The 15,708-nt window shown below is 42.1% G+C and overlaps 2 protein-coding genes across 2 annotated transcripts in view; one reads left to right on the forward strand and one right to left on the reverse strand.

Moving 5' to 3' along the window:
• LOC134858758 (serine/threonine-protein kinase MARK1-like) overlaps positions 1 to 10,236 on the forward strand; it is a 26,971-nt gene extending 16,735 nt beyond the window's left edge. The window contains 16 exon segments of the mRNA XM_063874848.1: positions 32 to 97; positions 373 to 443; positions 1,575 to 1,631; positions 1,793 to 2,029; positions 3,582 to 3,600; positions 3,603 to 3,700; positions 4,337 to 4,436; positions 4,909 to 5,021; positions 5,109 to 5,310; positions 5,993 to 6,174; positions 6,287 to 6,378; positions 6,505 to 6,645; positions 6,818 to 7,069; positions 7,821 to 7,847; positions 8,447 to 8,491; positions 8,592 to 10,236. Of these exon segments, the coding sequence (XP_063730918.1) occupies positions 32 to 97; positions 373 to 443; positions 1,575 to 1,631; positions 1,793 to 2,029; positions 3,582 to 3,600; positions 3,603 to 3,700; positions 4,337 to 4,436; positions 4,909 to 5,021; positions 5,109 to 5,310; positions 5,993 to 6,174; positions 6,287 to 6,378; positions 6,505 to 6,645; positions 6,818 to 7,069; positions 7,821 to 7,847; positions 8,447 to 8,491; positions 8,592 to 8,937 (2,048 nt within the window). The 3' untranslated portion in view covers positions 8,938 to 10,236.
• On the reverse strand, positions 10,222 to 15,675 carry LOC134858759 (leucine-rich glioma-inactivated protein 1-like). The gene is made up of 8 exons (XM_063874849.1): positions 14,992 to 15,675; positions 14,731 to 14,802; positions 14,087 to 14,158; positions 13,933 to 14,004; positions 13,066 to 13,137; positions 12,480 to 12,649; positions 12,227 to 12,391; positions 10,222 to 12,101 (listed from the first exon to the last, which is right to left on the reverse strand). Exons 1-8 carry the CDS (start codon positions 15,186 to 15,188, stop codon positions 11,284 to 11,286), a joined length of 1,638 nt encoding a protein of 545 aa, XP_063730919.1. The 5' UTR covers positions 15,189 to 15,675; the 3' UTR covers positions 10,222 to 11,283.
• Positions 15,676 to 15,708: the final 33 nt, after the last annotated feature.

The following is a 15,708-nucleotide window of genomic DNA, read 5'->3' on the forward strand; positions in this document are numbered from 1 at the left end:
TTTCTTTCCATTTCCTCACTTGCTCCTGCAGTGAAATTGTTTGAGGTGATTGAGACGGAGAAGACACTTTATCTGGTGATGGAGTACGCCAGCGGTGGTGAGTGAAACATAATGCATATCCGATAAATCTGTGAGATTTGGATAATTATCTATTCCTTCTTGTTATCTCCACAATATTGGTTGTAGAACAAGTGCAAAAAAATAACACAAATGTCAGTACTGTATACCGCAAGGTTAGTTGAAGCTTCCCTCCGTCAGAAATCCCTCATAGTGATGGTGACTACATGATTGTAGTAACACTAGTTGTGATTAAGGTGATATATAATTAGAATATACTGATAGATAATCGTATGTCTCCTCTCTCTACTCCAGGAGAAGTATTTGATTATCTAGTGGCTCATGGCAGAATGAAGGAGAAGGAGGCGAGGGCCAAGTTCAGACAGGTGAGTCATCAGTATTGCAGCGCTCACACCTCTGTCGTCATACTATTCACTGTTTTCAGAGGGAAGACTGCATGCACCAAGATCCAGCCTCGTCACCGACTGCAGAGGAAAGATGGAGCGCAGATAGCGTGGCCTAAGAGAGCAGGAGGACTGAACACAACTCCCTTAACAAGACGCTGCTCTGACACCTAGTGGTGCTACAAGAGCCATAAGGCATCCACGGCAGCTCACGAGTACCATCTCTATTCAGAATAAACCACCACTGTTCATATTTAAAATCCTTCATTGATTTTCTGCGATGACTTAGAGGAACTGTGTGTGACAGTGTGGGCAGGAGGAGTGTGTGTCACAGTCAAGATCGATCAACATTCAGAAGGGTAAACATGTTTGTGTGTGTGGCTGAGAGCAGGCAGGTGGGCGGTATCTGCCAAGGAACAGAGCTTTCTTTCTATTTGATTGATGCCATTCAGGCATATGTTGGTGGAATTATTACTGTCGTAGCAACCGCTCGGTGTCACAGGATTACTTGACTTTTGAATGAAAGACACTTTGGGCCAACATTTGCTGGAGAAATACATTTAAAATGCTTTGGATCGATAGGACGTTGTATGTGGAAGAACTTTGGATAGAAGATGACAATAATCTGATCCAGTTCCTTGATTTGAAGCCCCCAAGTACAAGTAATTACATTTCTAGTAATTGAAAATATTCAAGACATCAGCAGAAGTTAGCTACGTTGAATGGCATCTTGATCAGCAAGGTAAACATTAGTCGTCGATGCTTGTGCATGAAGAAGACATATTTTTAATTCTGCTACCTTGAAAGTGAATCTGAATAACCTATTGATTTAATTTAATTTGGATTCACTTTTTTGCCTTTCCAACCCAAATACTCTCTGGTTTCGGCTTCTAAATTGAGAAGTGGGCTCTTAACAAATTGGCCCTTTTTATGGACTGAACTATTAACAAAGAAAATAATAAAAAATAATGCCCATGTTCTTTATGTCTATTATAACTGTTTAATACATCTTTACTTCTGTCACTTTTTTGAAAAGTGCGATAAAGAGTTTTCTTTATTAACATTTAATACACTTGAATGACGTGTGTGTGTGTGTGTGTGTGTGTGTTTCAGATTGTGTCTGCAGTGCAGTATTGTCACCAGAGGAGGATAGTACACAGGGATCTAAAGGTGAGGATATAGGCTCTCTTTTAATATGATATATTAATATCAGATTTTTCACGAGAAGTATCTAGCACGTATATCTTCCTGAAGGCCTTTATAATTATCTTGTTCTCTCAGTGCTGTTACATTACTTAATGACGTGATGTCCTCCTTTCTTCCCATCTCAGGCAGAGAACCTGTTGTTAGACGCAGATATGAACATCAAGATAGCCGACTTTGGCTTCAGTAACGAGTTCACTGTGGGCAGCAAGCTGGACACTTTCTGTGGCTCCCCGCCGTACGCTGCTCCTGAACTCTTCCAGGGAAAGAAGTACGATGGACCAGAGGTGGACGTCTGGAGCCTCGGGGTCATCCTCTACACACTGGTCAGCGGATCACTGCCCTTCGACGGACAGAATCTGAAGGTGTGCACTTGCTCTGATTCATGATGCATCACTCTATGTGGACGGAATAATGCATTACTTAAAAGGTCTTAAAAATGAATTCCTTTTTAAACTGTATTTCTGATTAGCCATAAAAAATCTCTGCTTTTAACCCCTGGCAAACACATATCGATGGTATTATTTAAGAACTTCAAAGGTATCGTAATGCAACACTTCTGTATTTTAAATTCCCGGCCTCTCCTTTACTTTATTGAAGCCACTATGATGGACGGACAATAATAATAATACTCCATGAAGCCTTGATTGTCAGGTTTTTGGTCGGAAAGCTTTCAGACTAAAAAACCTGACAATCAAGACCACTTTATGCAGCAATTTGTCAGGTGTGTTGAAATGTGAAGGAAGGCTGGGATTCTAATTTCACACATTTATCTGCAGGTGTACAACCAAGTGAAAAACTGTACAAAAGTATGCCATGTATACCCCTCTCTCTGATGGCAAGCTTTTTCCCCTTTAAGTGGTTGTTAGGAAAAGGTAAAATCAATTTTAGACTTTTTAAATGACGTCTCCTTTAATGCTTGCTGAGGACTTCAACATGTCCTCCACAATTAAGTATGCCAGGACCTTTTCCCTTTCTGTAGCAACGGAAAAGGAATTCAAAGTCCCAATAAAAAAAGTAATAGCAAGTGCATCTCTGAGACTTTTTTAATAATCAAAATGTATGAATAATTCTTGAGCTTGAATTTGCAAATCGACTAGGTATAAATGACAAGTGCAGAATGTAGTGCTACAGCCTGCTATCTATTATCTATATTTATGAACTCTCTTCTGAGATGTTCACATGCTTAAACCCAGAAAAAGTTAGAGTTCCTCTCCATCTATCTTTTGGAGTTTTTGGACATCATAGTGATTTATCCTCCGTGCTTTGATAATGCAGCAGGTTTGTTTGAAGCTGCAGTGGATCCAGCAGGTCAAAAAAAAGTGTACCGGGTTAAGAGATGCCTATGCAACCACGACAGCCAAGGCCAGAGGCATTACTTTCTAGGTCTGCCTTTCCATTCCATTACAGTGGGTGGGTGCAATATATCAGGTTACGCCTTGAGGGACTTAATTCTAATTTGACGCAAACTTCCACTTGGTTAGAATCACTGGTAAACTGATTTTGTGGGTCAAAGGGCAAAAAGAGCATTTTAAGAGCCTTCAGCTCATTGTCTCAAGTTTTACGCCTACAAACTCATACTTTTTCAGTTTAAAAGGTCTTATAAACACAAGCATTTAACTGCAGACAAAGAAAGTAAGCAGCTAGCTCGTGAATATTAGGAAGCATATAGCACCTAAAGAGATATACTTTCCTCAGGAGATAATGACAAACAGAGCTACAAGGAGTGTGAGCACTGGAGACAGAAAATGCTTATGGAAATTGTCTGTTAAAATGTTAAGCATAACAAATCTATACTGGATTAATGTTTTATGTCTTGGTCTGCTGTCTCCCCCCCAAGAAAAATCCATTAATGTCTCTCTTTGCTAGTTTTTTTTGCTGAATTTCTCATCTGATTTCATGTCTGTCTGTCTGCAGGAGCTGAGGGAGAGGGTCCTGCGGGGAAATACCGTATTCCTTTCTACATGTCAACAGACTGTGAAAACCTGCTGAAGAAACTACTAGTGCTCAACCCTGTCAAACGAGGCAGTTTGGAGGTATTTATCCCAGTTTGCTTTGTCTTCATAAGTTCTTTGATCTCACTTCAGGAATGTTTCTGCACAGCGGTCGAACAGGCGGTCGTAATGATTTAAAACACAATTGCTGTGCGTCATCTGAAAGCAGTTAATTGCTGCTGTTGTTGATTATCAAGAAGTAATATTTCGAAGCAGTGTTCAGTAAGATCAAAGAGTGGTCTTACTAAAGTGGATAATGAAAGCATTCAGAAATTCATAAATAAACATTTGAAAAATTGTAAGAAACACAATTGTGCTAATGATCATGGTTCTACCTTGTTTCTGCTTTGAAACAATAAAAGAGTGGTTGTTCAATTCACATTCATCTGTCCACAGTCCATAACACCCCCGCACTCAGAACCAGGCTGAAGTTCAATATTAAAGATTTCTCTAATGATAATAACAATTGATCACGCTGTTGTGTTGCCCAGCTGATTTCATCAAGAAGTCATTAGTTTCTCCTCGGTCTGTTCTGCCATTTGTCTTGAAATAAGTGTCGTGTTGTATAACTGTCACGCGTGAGTCATTATTAATTATCAGAAATTGCATTTGAACTAATTACACTGGACATGCATAATAATAATAATAATAAGCTCTGACGCCTTGTTTCTTTGTTAGCAAATCATGAAAGACCATTGGATGAATGTGGGTCACGAGGAGGAGGAGCTAAAACCTTACATCGAGCCGGAGACGGACTTCGCTGATTCATCCAGAATAGGTGTGTGGTTTTAGTATATTATTGTAGTAATCATAAACAAAAGGAACACTTATATACAATTATATATAATTATTATATAAGCACAACAAATCTCACTGTCTTAAATATAATTTTAATTTAAAATAAATGCTGAATAAATGTTAATGATATTTATATATTTGTTTAAAGTAAGGAATCTGTAGAGAGTCCTAATTATAGGGACGAGGTGACCTTAAATATATCAGGATTAGTGACAAAAGGGTTGAGACTGCAGTTACATTTTCTTAAATGTCACCCTATTTAATAAAGTTGCAGATCCAGGCATTAGGTAGAAGATGTAGATTGAGGGACTCATGCAGAAGTAGCAGGCCGAATGTCCATACAGTATGATCTGCTGGTGTATGTTGCGTGATTGGTGTGTTTTTTGAAGTAAGTCTTTAGGTCACGTTTGGTAAACAGAGTGTGACTCACAATGACTTTTATCTGCCGACAGAGCTCATGGTGACAATGGGCTTCCCAAAAGATGAGATCACAGACTCTCTACAAAACACAAAGTACGATGACGTCATGGCCACCTACCTGCTGCTGGGCAGAAAAGCTCCGGAGGTCAGGGTCATTTGACTCGTATCATCACCAGTAATTAAACATCAAGTCAAGTGACCACATCCCTCATCCAGTGTCTCCTTGTTTCAGTTCGAGGGCAGTGAACCTCTCAGCAACAGCATCCTGGGTCAGCGGCAGCGACCGACCAGTGACATCAACAACAGCTCCAGCATTTCTCCGGCCCATCCCAAGGTCACACGCAGCATCTCGGCCACGCAGAAGCAGCGCCGCTACAGTGATCATGGTGGGGATGATGATGGTGGTGGTGGTGGTGGTGTCGTAGAGAAGCCAAGTAAAGTAACCTCATCCTTCCCAGCTCTGAGAGTGCTGCTGGCTGCATGCTGTGTAGGGGGAAGTTGCTCTCAATCACTGAGGATTGGCCACCCTGCTGAGCTCTACCAGCTCAACTGGTGCTCTTACTTTAAATAGCTGAATAAAACTTTGAAAATGCAGTTTTTCTGTTGAGGACATAAAATAAAACACGTTTACTGTTATAGTAAAAGCAAAAATGTCAATCAAACCTAGACAACAGACTATTTGCCTTTGCCAAATGGTTATTTCATAATCCCTGCATTCAAATGACCATATCAGTTACTCAACCTCAACACTGCACTGGTTGTGTAGCAGCTTCCTCCTCTGTCATGTGGGGCCATTGTGTCTGGCGCCATCTGCTGGCTGGCTGCGGTCGTGCAGCTCCCTGAGGAAAAGCACCTCAAAGCATGAGGAGGGACAGCTTCGCTTTGTATATCTGCTCCCCTTGGCTTCTATAGCTGTACGATTTATGAGTCAATGTGTTGGTGATGAGTGTTTTATCTGATAGACTGAATGACTATCTGGGCTTAAAGTGGCTTTGCTTGACGCTATTGTAACGAAAGCACCGTCCTTGTTTGTTCTTTTTTTGTCTGAAAAAGTTGTGTTGGAGTGATATGTTTAGTAGAAGGTTTGTAAGGGTGTTCCATATGTGTGTCTTGTAGTCGGCCCCTCTGTGCCCCCGGCAGTATCGTACACGAAACGCGGTCAGGCCCTGAGTGTGGAGAGCGACCACAGGGAGGAGTGGGACGGGGCGCGTCGGCTGGAGCTCAACACCTCCAAAGGAGATGTTCCTGCTTCGCCTCTGGGGGTGCAGGAGAGGAAGAAAACTACAAGTGCTGTGGGGGTGAGCAAGTGGAGGACATATGTGACTACACATGTACATACACAAACAGCTGTTTGGATAAATATATTTTATAAAAGTTTAAAACAAATTGTGACTCTTCTTTTTTAAACAGACAAATGGATCAATGACTCGCAGGAACACATATGTGTGCGAACGAACCTCTACTGACCGCTATTCAGCTATTCCCAATGGCAAAGACAGCAGGTAAACACGCTCTGCTAACTGCAGGGGGAGGTCCACACAAAGACCTTTTCTGTCTAACTTTAAAGCCCTTATTACAAACCCCATTTTACAATTTCTTTCTGAAACATCTTCCTCCTTGGTACACAGTTTAACCGAGGTGTCGGGGAGCACCTCATCCACTGCAATGAGCTCGACACGACCTCGTCACACCAAGTCCATGTCGTCGTCAGGGCATCCTTCAAAGAGCACACTACCCCCCATCGACGACAACACAGAGCTGAAATCCAGGTGAGCAGCTTGATCTGCATAAATGTATGTGTATTTTTTTAATGTAAAAGGTACATTTTTACCAATTTATGATAGTATGATTTACTTCAAAATGATAGAATTTGAAGCAAGCCCGCTAACACAGCATCTTCTGACACATGAAGTGATTTCTCCTGTTATGTTTACGCTGCAGCTCCTCTCCGCGGGGGCCCTCCACGTCTCCGTCTGCACACAGTATTAGCACCCCAGAGAAGAACCGGTTCCCCCGGGGCACCACCAGTCGCAGCACCTTCCACGGAGCTCAGCTAAGAGACCGGCGCAGTGCCACCTACAACGGCCCACCGGCTTCACCCACACTGTCCCATGACACGGGGGCTCTCGCTCAGCAACGCAGGGGCACCTCGACCGGGATCATCAGCAAGATCACCTCAAAGTTTGTTCGCAGGTCAGTGTAGACTTAAAGACCTGAACTCTGACACACAACAGTTAAGGTATATACTTTCTCTTTGGCAGGGAAGTCACAAAGAAATGAAGAAATAAAAAGCTAGTGGGTTACGAATGATGAAAGTACTGGCATTTATGAGATCTGCTCAAAGAAATGAACTTATTTGACGGATAAATTAATGGAAGTTGTTTTATGTAACTGTTTGACTTATTATTATGACTTATCTTCCCTTACAGGTATTACTTATGACACTTAATATCAGTTGTATTAGCTGTGCTCAATCGAGAAAAAGAACATGTCACCTGCTTTCATTGTTGAAAACCTTCTCTTTACATGCATCCACAATATTAATCTGAATATCTTTTATATTGATACAAAGTAAAGCTGAAACTGATGGCAAGAATTTTGAAGGTATTTAGTCATAAACTAAAATACTGGACACATTGAATAACAAATGGGATTAAATGGCTAAAAGATCAGTGATGGATATTTGTATCTTTCGTTAAGTATAAAACAATTTCCAACTCTCTCTCAGTGAATCAAAGAAAGAATCACACACTCCCTGCAGCTTTACTAGAGAGCATCTTTGATCTCCTTCCAATCTTTACTGCTTATTATACATCCACCCTGCTGCCCTTTGCTGTCAATTTGACAACCGAAGGGTAGGACCACATCATGCATACTGCACTCAGCTGCACGCTGGCCCATCTGCTAGAGGCTCACAGCTTTCTCTCCTTCTCTCCCCGCATAGAGCTATGTCTTTCAGGTCCAACCGGAGGTAGGAGAACAAAAACGCTTGCTGCACCTGTCCCCCCTGTCCAAAAAAAGAACAACGTGCCCACTATGACCTTGGCCCGTGTAACCTTAACCCCTTTACGTATTTGCCTACTTTACACCACATCCTTACCTACTGACACCCCTGTTATGTCTTGTATTTCCTCCCTTGTGTCCACTGCGTCAAGAACCAACCTCACGGCCCACCAGTTGTTCCTGACGTAGCTAAGCCATGATATCTGTTTCTAAAATGGCCTTCCTCTCCTTAATTTCCCTCATCTTCATCAATAAACTAAATCAGTTATGTAATAAAAAAAACTGAACTAGGGCTTAAAACCACTTTTCCACTCCTTACAGATTAGCGGGATTAAGGAAAGGTAGCGAGGGATGATGCATTTGTTATGGTGAGGGGGCTACATTAGTGTTTGCATCGAGACGTCACAGTCACCCCCATGTGTGCTGAAACCCTGATACCCAGGAGTGTGGATTCTTTCCTGGCATGATGCCTGACAACCTCTCTGTGTCCAGTGATAATTGGGGGTTGGGGGAAGCCATGGTGACTTCAGCTCCTGGGAGTAACATTGTATTCCCTGTTTGCTTCAGGGTGCCTAGTGAGGGAGAGGCCAGCGCCAGGACAGAAACACCGAGGTGAGAATTTGATCAAGAAGTTAATTTCAATGGAAAGCTTGTAAACAACCGCCACCTCCTTCATAGCCTCTCTCCACCTCTCTCTCTGTCTTCTTTGTAGAAGTGCGTCAGGCGACACTAAGGAGGACGGCAGTCGGGACTCGAAGCCTCGATCGCTCCGTTTCACCTGGAGCATGAAGACCACCTCCTCCATGGAGCCAGCCGAGATGATGAGGGAGATCCGAAAGGTTCTGGACGCCAACAGCTGCGATTACGAGCAGCGCGAACGCTTCCTGCTGTTTTGTGTCCACGGCGACGCTCGCCAGGACAACCTGGTCCAATGGGAGATGGAGGTGTGCAAGCTGCCCCGCCTTTCCCTCAACGGCGTGCGCTTCAAGAGGATATCGGGCACGTCCATCGCCTTTAAGAATATCGCCTGCAAAATTGCCAATGAGCTCAAACTGTGACGGCAGATGGAGTCCCGGTCAGTCTCATCTCATCACTGGATTAGTGTTGACTTACAGGACAAAATTCAGCACTGAAGGTTCCTCACCTCGCAATCAGGGTGGACTCGGCTGGTAACGTGCAATACTGGCCATGAATGTACTGTACAGGGTAGTGGATCAGAGAGACAACGCAAGGTTTAACCTCTGTGACGGAGAGATAGCAAAAACAGCTAACCCCCTCCTATTTTTTTTTCTTCCGTCCGGCCCTCTGCCTCTCTCATCAGCCCGCTGCTCCTCGTTATAGCACACATTCAAGTAACAAATGCAGTATGCAACTGAAGATGAACATCCTGCAATAATGTTTTCAATCTCTTTTTCTAAACGCCTACTACACGATCTACTGTCCTCGCTGAATAACCATTAAAGTTACTGAAAGCTAAAATAGCCGCCGCTTTTCCACCTGTGATAAGTCAGTATATAGATCAGGCTGGAGCCCATACTAAAACTATGTAAAAAGAGAGTTGTACTGTATGCATAACATCTGCAGGTACTGTATTGTATATTAATTTTGCGTTCTGTACAGAAATGTATTGTCAATATGTGTTTTTCCATGGTTTTCAGTTCTTTCCTAACATTATTGATGTCTCTTAAGCATTATCGTTTCAGTCTGTGAGGTTTTTTTTAAGAGCCACCATATGAAAATAGTGTTTTTAATTTTATTTAAAGAGCACTAAATTATTTTGTGGAGTATTAAGGGATGTTATCCCTTGCCTTTTTATGTTATATTTTATTTGCCTATGGAAAAAAAAACACTAAGTTGCGCCACACAGACTTGAGTAGTGACTTTGGTTCAAACTGAAAATGTGTTCACTATATTTTCTTTCAGCAGTGGGAAGGTGATGTGGAGATCCTGCTGCAGTTGCACAAGTTTTCCTGGGTGATGTGTATGAACATGAGAGTATGCACCTGTATTTCTTTCATGTTAGTTTGGTAGTCCTCAATTACAAAACAAAGCAGGGTTTAAATTGGTTTGCTTTCGAAAGCGGAGGATGGAACGTTTTTATCCAAATGAGTGAAGATGCATGAAAGCCTGAAAGAAGCAGTGTGTCTCGTTGAGCCTTTCTGAAGAGCCCGATTTGAATCCTGCCACCCGTGTGATTGTGCAGGTACTTGTGTATCTCCTCGCTTGTGTTTCTCTTCTTTTTTTTTTTTTATTCAGCGGATTTATTGTATTTATTCCATTACATTGTAATGTGCTGCTTTGTAGAATTGAGGCGTGCACTTTGTTGGAGAAAATAAAAAGGATTTTATTTGTTTGTATTTATTTTTATTTTATTTCTCAGACACAACTAACTCAAAGATTACAATTTTCCCAAAGCAATGAAGATGATGTGTTAGTGCGTGTTGTGCACATCACACTGAAGCAATGTCATGCTACTCAGTGCCAGCAGGGAGCTCAGATGAGATGTCACAATTAATAATGTAAACTTTATTGACTCTAAATAGCATGATTTTAGTCAATAACTTAATTATAGACCTGTCACAATATTTGTTTTTGGATACGTGTTAGTCAAAGGTAAAGCATTATGAACAGTTCCTTTGAGTGTGTGAAAATAGTTCCTGTGTGCCCAAAATGTTTTCCATACTTCTGAAAAACTGTAGTTTCAATACTTTAAACATTATACAAACTATTAACGATCAAAATGTAAGACGCAAAGATTTACAGGTAGATTCTCACACAACATCTCTGTTGATGTTTTCCAAATGATAAACAATAATTTAAAATTATTCTCCGTAACAAATATGTATCTAACTAGCGTGGTCCCTCTTAAACTTACAAAAGCGTCATTTACAAATCTTTAAGAATACAAGTGGAAAGACAGACAAATGTAAACATCTCATTTTGGCAGGTTTGTTAAACATGTTAATAATAGGTTAAAAAGTACCTTTTCATTATTTTCTATAGATAAATATATGAGATTACAAATGTATAAACATTGCTGAGTCACGTGAAAAAGCTGAAAAAAAACCCCTACTGGCAATATTTAATTTGTTGATGAGCAAGGATGTTGCATTCGTCAGGGTGGGACGGCCTGTGTGAGGCCGGTCATGCATTAATGTCTCGACAACATATTGGATGTAATCCTAACTTGAGGTGCATGCATTGAACTCAGCATGCATCTCAGTCAAATATATTGAATGAGATACATGTATGTATCTTTACATGTATCATGCATTGATTTGAAATGAATATAAAAAAGAAAAAGGAAAGAGTAATGCTTGCCTTGCTCAAGTTAGGATCACCTGTTTGTTGCACTGTTGTCTGCTGCGACAAACACAAACCTCTCAAACAACCAGCCCAAACATTCAGGTGCTCAGATCGATGACCAGGTGTTCATAAATCTGAGTTTTCCCCTTGAAACTGGAGGCCAGCAGGAACTGCCGGTTGTCTATGGAGACTGGGGAGAAGGCCCTGGGCGCCTGGATGTTCAGCTCCTGGAAATGGACAAACTCCCCCTTCTTGGCATCCCAGCGATACACCTGGGTGAAAGAGTAATCGCTGCCCAGGATGGCGTACTGCCAACTGCCCACAGAGAAAGGCTGGAACACCATGGAGCCGCGGGAGGGCACCGTCTGCAGCTCTCTAAAGAGGGCCCCGTCCCAGCGCATCACTTTGGAGTCGCCGATGAAGCGTGTCAGACAGATGAAGAGTTCGGATTTGACCTGAAAATGCTTCACAGCGTAGACATCCTCCATCTCTGGGATGTCGGTCCGCCTTTCGAACAGCTTGGTGCTTTTGTTCCACTGGTAGATGACCGGCCTCTGGGAGCTGCTGGACAGGATCAGGTGAGGTTTGGAGGAGATCTCCATGAATTCCACATCGGTGTCCCGGTACCAGGGGTGGAGCGATTGGTGAGAGTAGAATCCGTTGCCATTCCACTTGTAGATAGTTGTAGAGCCGGCCTTGGAGCTGTCTGCAATGATGAAGAATGATTCTCCATCAATGCGGAAAGTCTCAACATCGTTTGGTTTGCGGATTTTCAGGATGTCGATGCCTTGGAGCTTGATGAATTTGTTGGCAGAGGTGTCACGCTTATAGATGTGTGAGCCTCCAAACAACTGAGCCACAATCACAAAGAGCTGGTCGTCAATGACCAGAGGTTTGCAAATCACTGTGGATGTGCCTGGTGAAGAGAAAGAAAGGCAGAAGATATTACAGTCTGTCTTGTCTCCATCTAGTGGCTCCTCTTAGACTCACACAGCTGATTCACAAACACACTACAGCATATTTGAAATAACCTTTACTTACTGTCAATGTCGTCAAAGTTTCTGAAGACCATCTCCACATGGTCCCACTCTAGAAAGCTGCATTTCCCAATAAAGGGCTGGGCAAACACCACATACTGGTCATTCCCAAAGGAGAATGCCTCCACAGATATGGATTCAAACTTCAGGGACTGGTATGATGCAAACTCTGTGGAGAAACAAAACCACATATTAAACAACATTGCAAATGTCAGTAAAGGCTGTGATGTTAAATTATATTATGTTCTGTATTCCACCTGTGGTGATGCAGTCGAAGGACTGCGGCACCAGATCGTTGATCTTCTTGTCCAGCTGTGAGGCCGGGCCTTTACAGTAAATCTGATCCACTGTAGCGTTGGTGCTGTAGATCCACTCCACCAACCACTTCAGCTTACAGTCACAGCTGAACTGGTTCCCTCGCAAGTCTCTGAAGGGACAAAAAATACCAAACTAATTTGAAGGCTCTCGCCTTTTTTGAATGGATTTTATTTTTAAACACTGCAGTCATTGATGTATGACTGCTGGCGTTGCTCTCTGGCCCTCACAGCTTCACTCTGTGCTCTCATTAACATCAAGAGGGACTACAAAAGAGAAGAGAACATCTTCAGCGAGTGATAGATTGCAGAACTATTTCTCTTCCTCACTGCCGCATGTAATTTTTATGGTGTTAAAAGCACCACCCACACATTTTTTCAAGCCTTGGCTGAAGAAGAATAATGATCCAGGGTTCTATATATAGAAGAACTCATTGTCCTCGATAGCATACATTATATGTTCAGTTATGTAACCTTATGTGATTTAGCTCTTTGTTTCCCGATAATGCAGGATTAAATTCATACTCACACTTTCGTCAAGGCCTCAAGACCATTAAACAAATCTTTGGGCAGAGTCTCCAGATTATTGTAGGCCAGGCTCCTGAAGACAGAAGAGAAATAACTGATCAGATATAATGCCACTTCATCGTCTATTTAATGGACCTCCACAATAAAATGTTTTACTGTTTGTATGTTCATTTGTTGGAAAAACATTTAGTGGTTTATTTGAGTGCAGTAATGGTATCACAGTGATTCTTCTTGCACAGAAATAAAAGGATCTCTGTTAAAGAGCTTAGGCACATATTGGCCCTGGAGACTGAAGGCTGGAACATTGCTTATTGTGAGTTTGAGGAAACATAAAGTTATTTATAGCCTTCTCGGACATTGTATGGGCTTCTCTTTTTACAACTAAAACAGGAAAAAAGAAAATCCATTTGTTTAGGTAATATTTTATTTAATGGTTTTCACAGACCTTTTACATAAATATCATGACATCATCACGTATTCATGCTCAACAGGTATCTAGGGTTTAGAGAGTAGCTAAATGTAATTTAGTTGACATCAGTAAATAACTTACTTTCCTTTATCTGTCACAATTGAATTGGCCTCTTAGCTTTTATATGTTTGACAGTGAAGGAGACGTTTTAAACCATTTCAACAGCTGCACAGTTTCACAAAAAAATCTCTTTTGCAACAATTATTGTGTAATGATCTGTGTCAGCGTTTCCCTGAAATAGTTCTTGCCTGCACCTGCAGTATATTACAACAACAGCCTTTTATAATTACCCTCAGTGATAACCTTCAACATTAAAATGAAACAGAATCATCATCCAATTGTTAGTACTGCATCTTAAGAAAAATAGATCTATTTTATGCACAAGAAATGTATACTCACAGATGCACCAGGGTTTTCAGTCCACGGAAAGCATTTGGTGAAATGGACTTGATTTGGTTGTTTTCTATGAAACTGAAAAATATGTGGAATAAATGCATGAAAATTGAGACAATATTGCTTATAGAAACATATTATAATGGTGTCATCTACTCACAGATACTCCAAATGAGGAAGACCGAGGAAAGCGTCCTCGTCTATAGATTCTAGGTTGTTGGCTGTGAAGAGACTGTGCAGAGAGATCCAGAACATTTCACTAATTAGGTACCAACAAGCTGTGGTCCCACATTGACAGCTGAATGGACCTGGGATAGAAAACACTTTTTTCTTCTTAACAGTGTCCAAAATACAACAAAAGAAAATGATCAATGTTTTATTACAGGGGTATCTGCAGTTTTCCCTGTTTCACAAGCAAAGGGGGATTCCCCCTTCAAAAGGAGGGATTCCCCATCAATAAATCTCCTGGTCTACCATATACACAAAAACATGTTAAGGTAAGTCTTGGATTAATGCTCAACAAGGGGACTATTCTACCCTAATATAAAAAGCAGGGAAATGGTTTACAAAGGTATATTTCTCCCAAATTATATTTGTTTCAGCTCCACACACAGGCTACAGCAACATATATGCTAATATAAAAACAATTGATCATCTATTATAATCACATCAATACATAATTTATTCTAATAACATCAGTGGGTAAGATGTCTTGGTCATTAAACATGGCGTTGGTCACCTCACTGGGCACTGACACCATGCAACAAAGACAGAAGAACAAAAAGCTCCAGAGAGATTTCTCACAGGAGATGCAGGGCAGGCGTGTGGATGAAGCTCTCTTTCGGGATTTCGGTGTATTCAGACTTGACGAATGATCTGTGGAGGAGCAGTCAAAAACACAGGTTAAAGACTTGTGGTGTCTCATAAGAATAGTTATTCCAGTCTGCTTCTGGGCTATGCATTGTTGTGAAGCAGGAGCAGCAGCCACCACAGAAAAGCCTCCTCCCAACCAGCACAACTCACTGGTTATGAATTCTCCATAAAGCAATAACAAATAGTACTTACAGTGATATGACATCGGGGGGAAAGCTGCGAGGGATCAGTCCTGCGCTTTCACACAACGCGTTATCTTTGGTGCATGTACAGGATGAGGGGCAGCGAGGCGGTCTGACTCTCTTGCTGTCCACTACAAGGAAAACAGACGCCACTACCAGTAGGCAGAGCCAGGGCGATCTTTTGGAAATCTTGCGTGTATTTTCCATTCTTGAGAACCGCTGTGGCACGGCCTGCGTGTCGAAGAGTCCTACACATGAACCGGGGTCTCCGCTGTGGTTCGCAGAGGCCAAGCGACGCGCTGTCCGGGTTGTCTCCGTGCGCCACCGCCTCTCGCTCTGGAGGCGATTAAACCGGGCGTCCACAGCGATGTAATTACACTACACCCCCAGATCAAAAACGAACACCCACTGTGACAAAAAAAATTACAATATTATCAAAATCTACGCTGTACTGCCCGAAGCTCGGGAGAAAATAGCAGCTGGCTCGGTGACAAACACGGTGTGAGGGCAGGTGGGGAACCCAGCGGGAGCAGACGGAGCATCACATCTCCATCCAAAACCACGCCTATGTGATTTCAGCAAACGCCACACTCTCTCGGTGTCGGCCTCCCAGAGGATTCCGCCCAATACTAAGCAAAGGAATGGTGTTAATTTCCGTGAATCAGCTGGAGAGAAAAAGACACCCTGACATGAGCCAGCGGATTGCTGCCTGTGGCGCAGACGCACA

This window comes from Eleginops maclovinus, chromosome 22 (assembly GCF_036324505.1).
Source record: "Eleginops maclovinus isolate JMC-PN-2008 ecotype Puerto Natales chromosome 22, JC_Emac_rtc_rv5, whole genome shotgun sequence".
NCBI classification, from domain to species: Eukaryota; Metazoa; Chordata; class Actinopteri; order Perciformes; family Eleginopidae; genus Eleginops; species Eleginops maclovinus.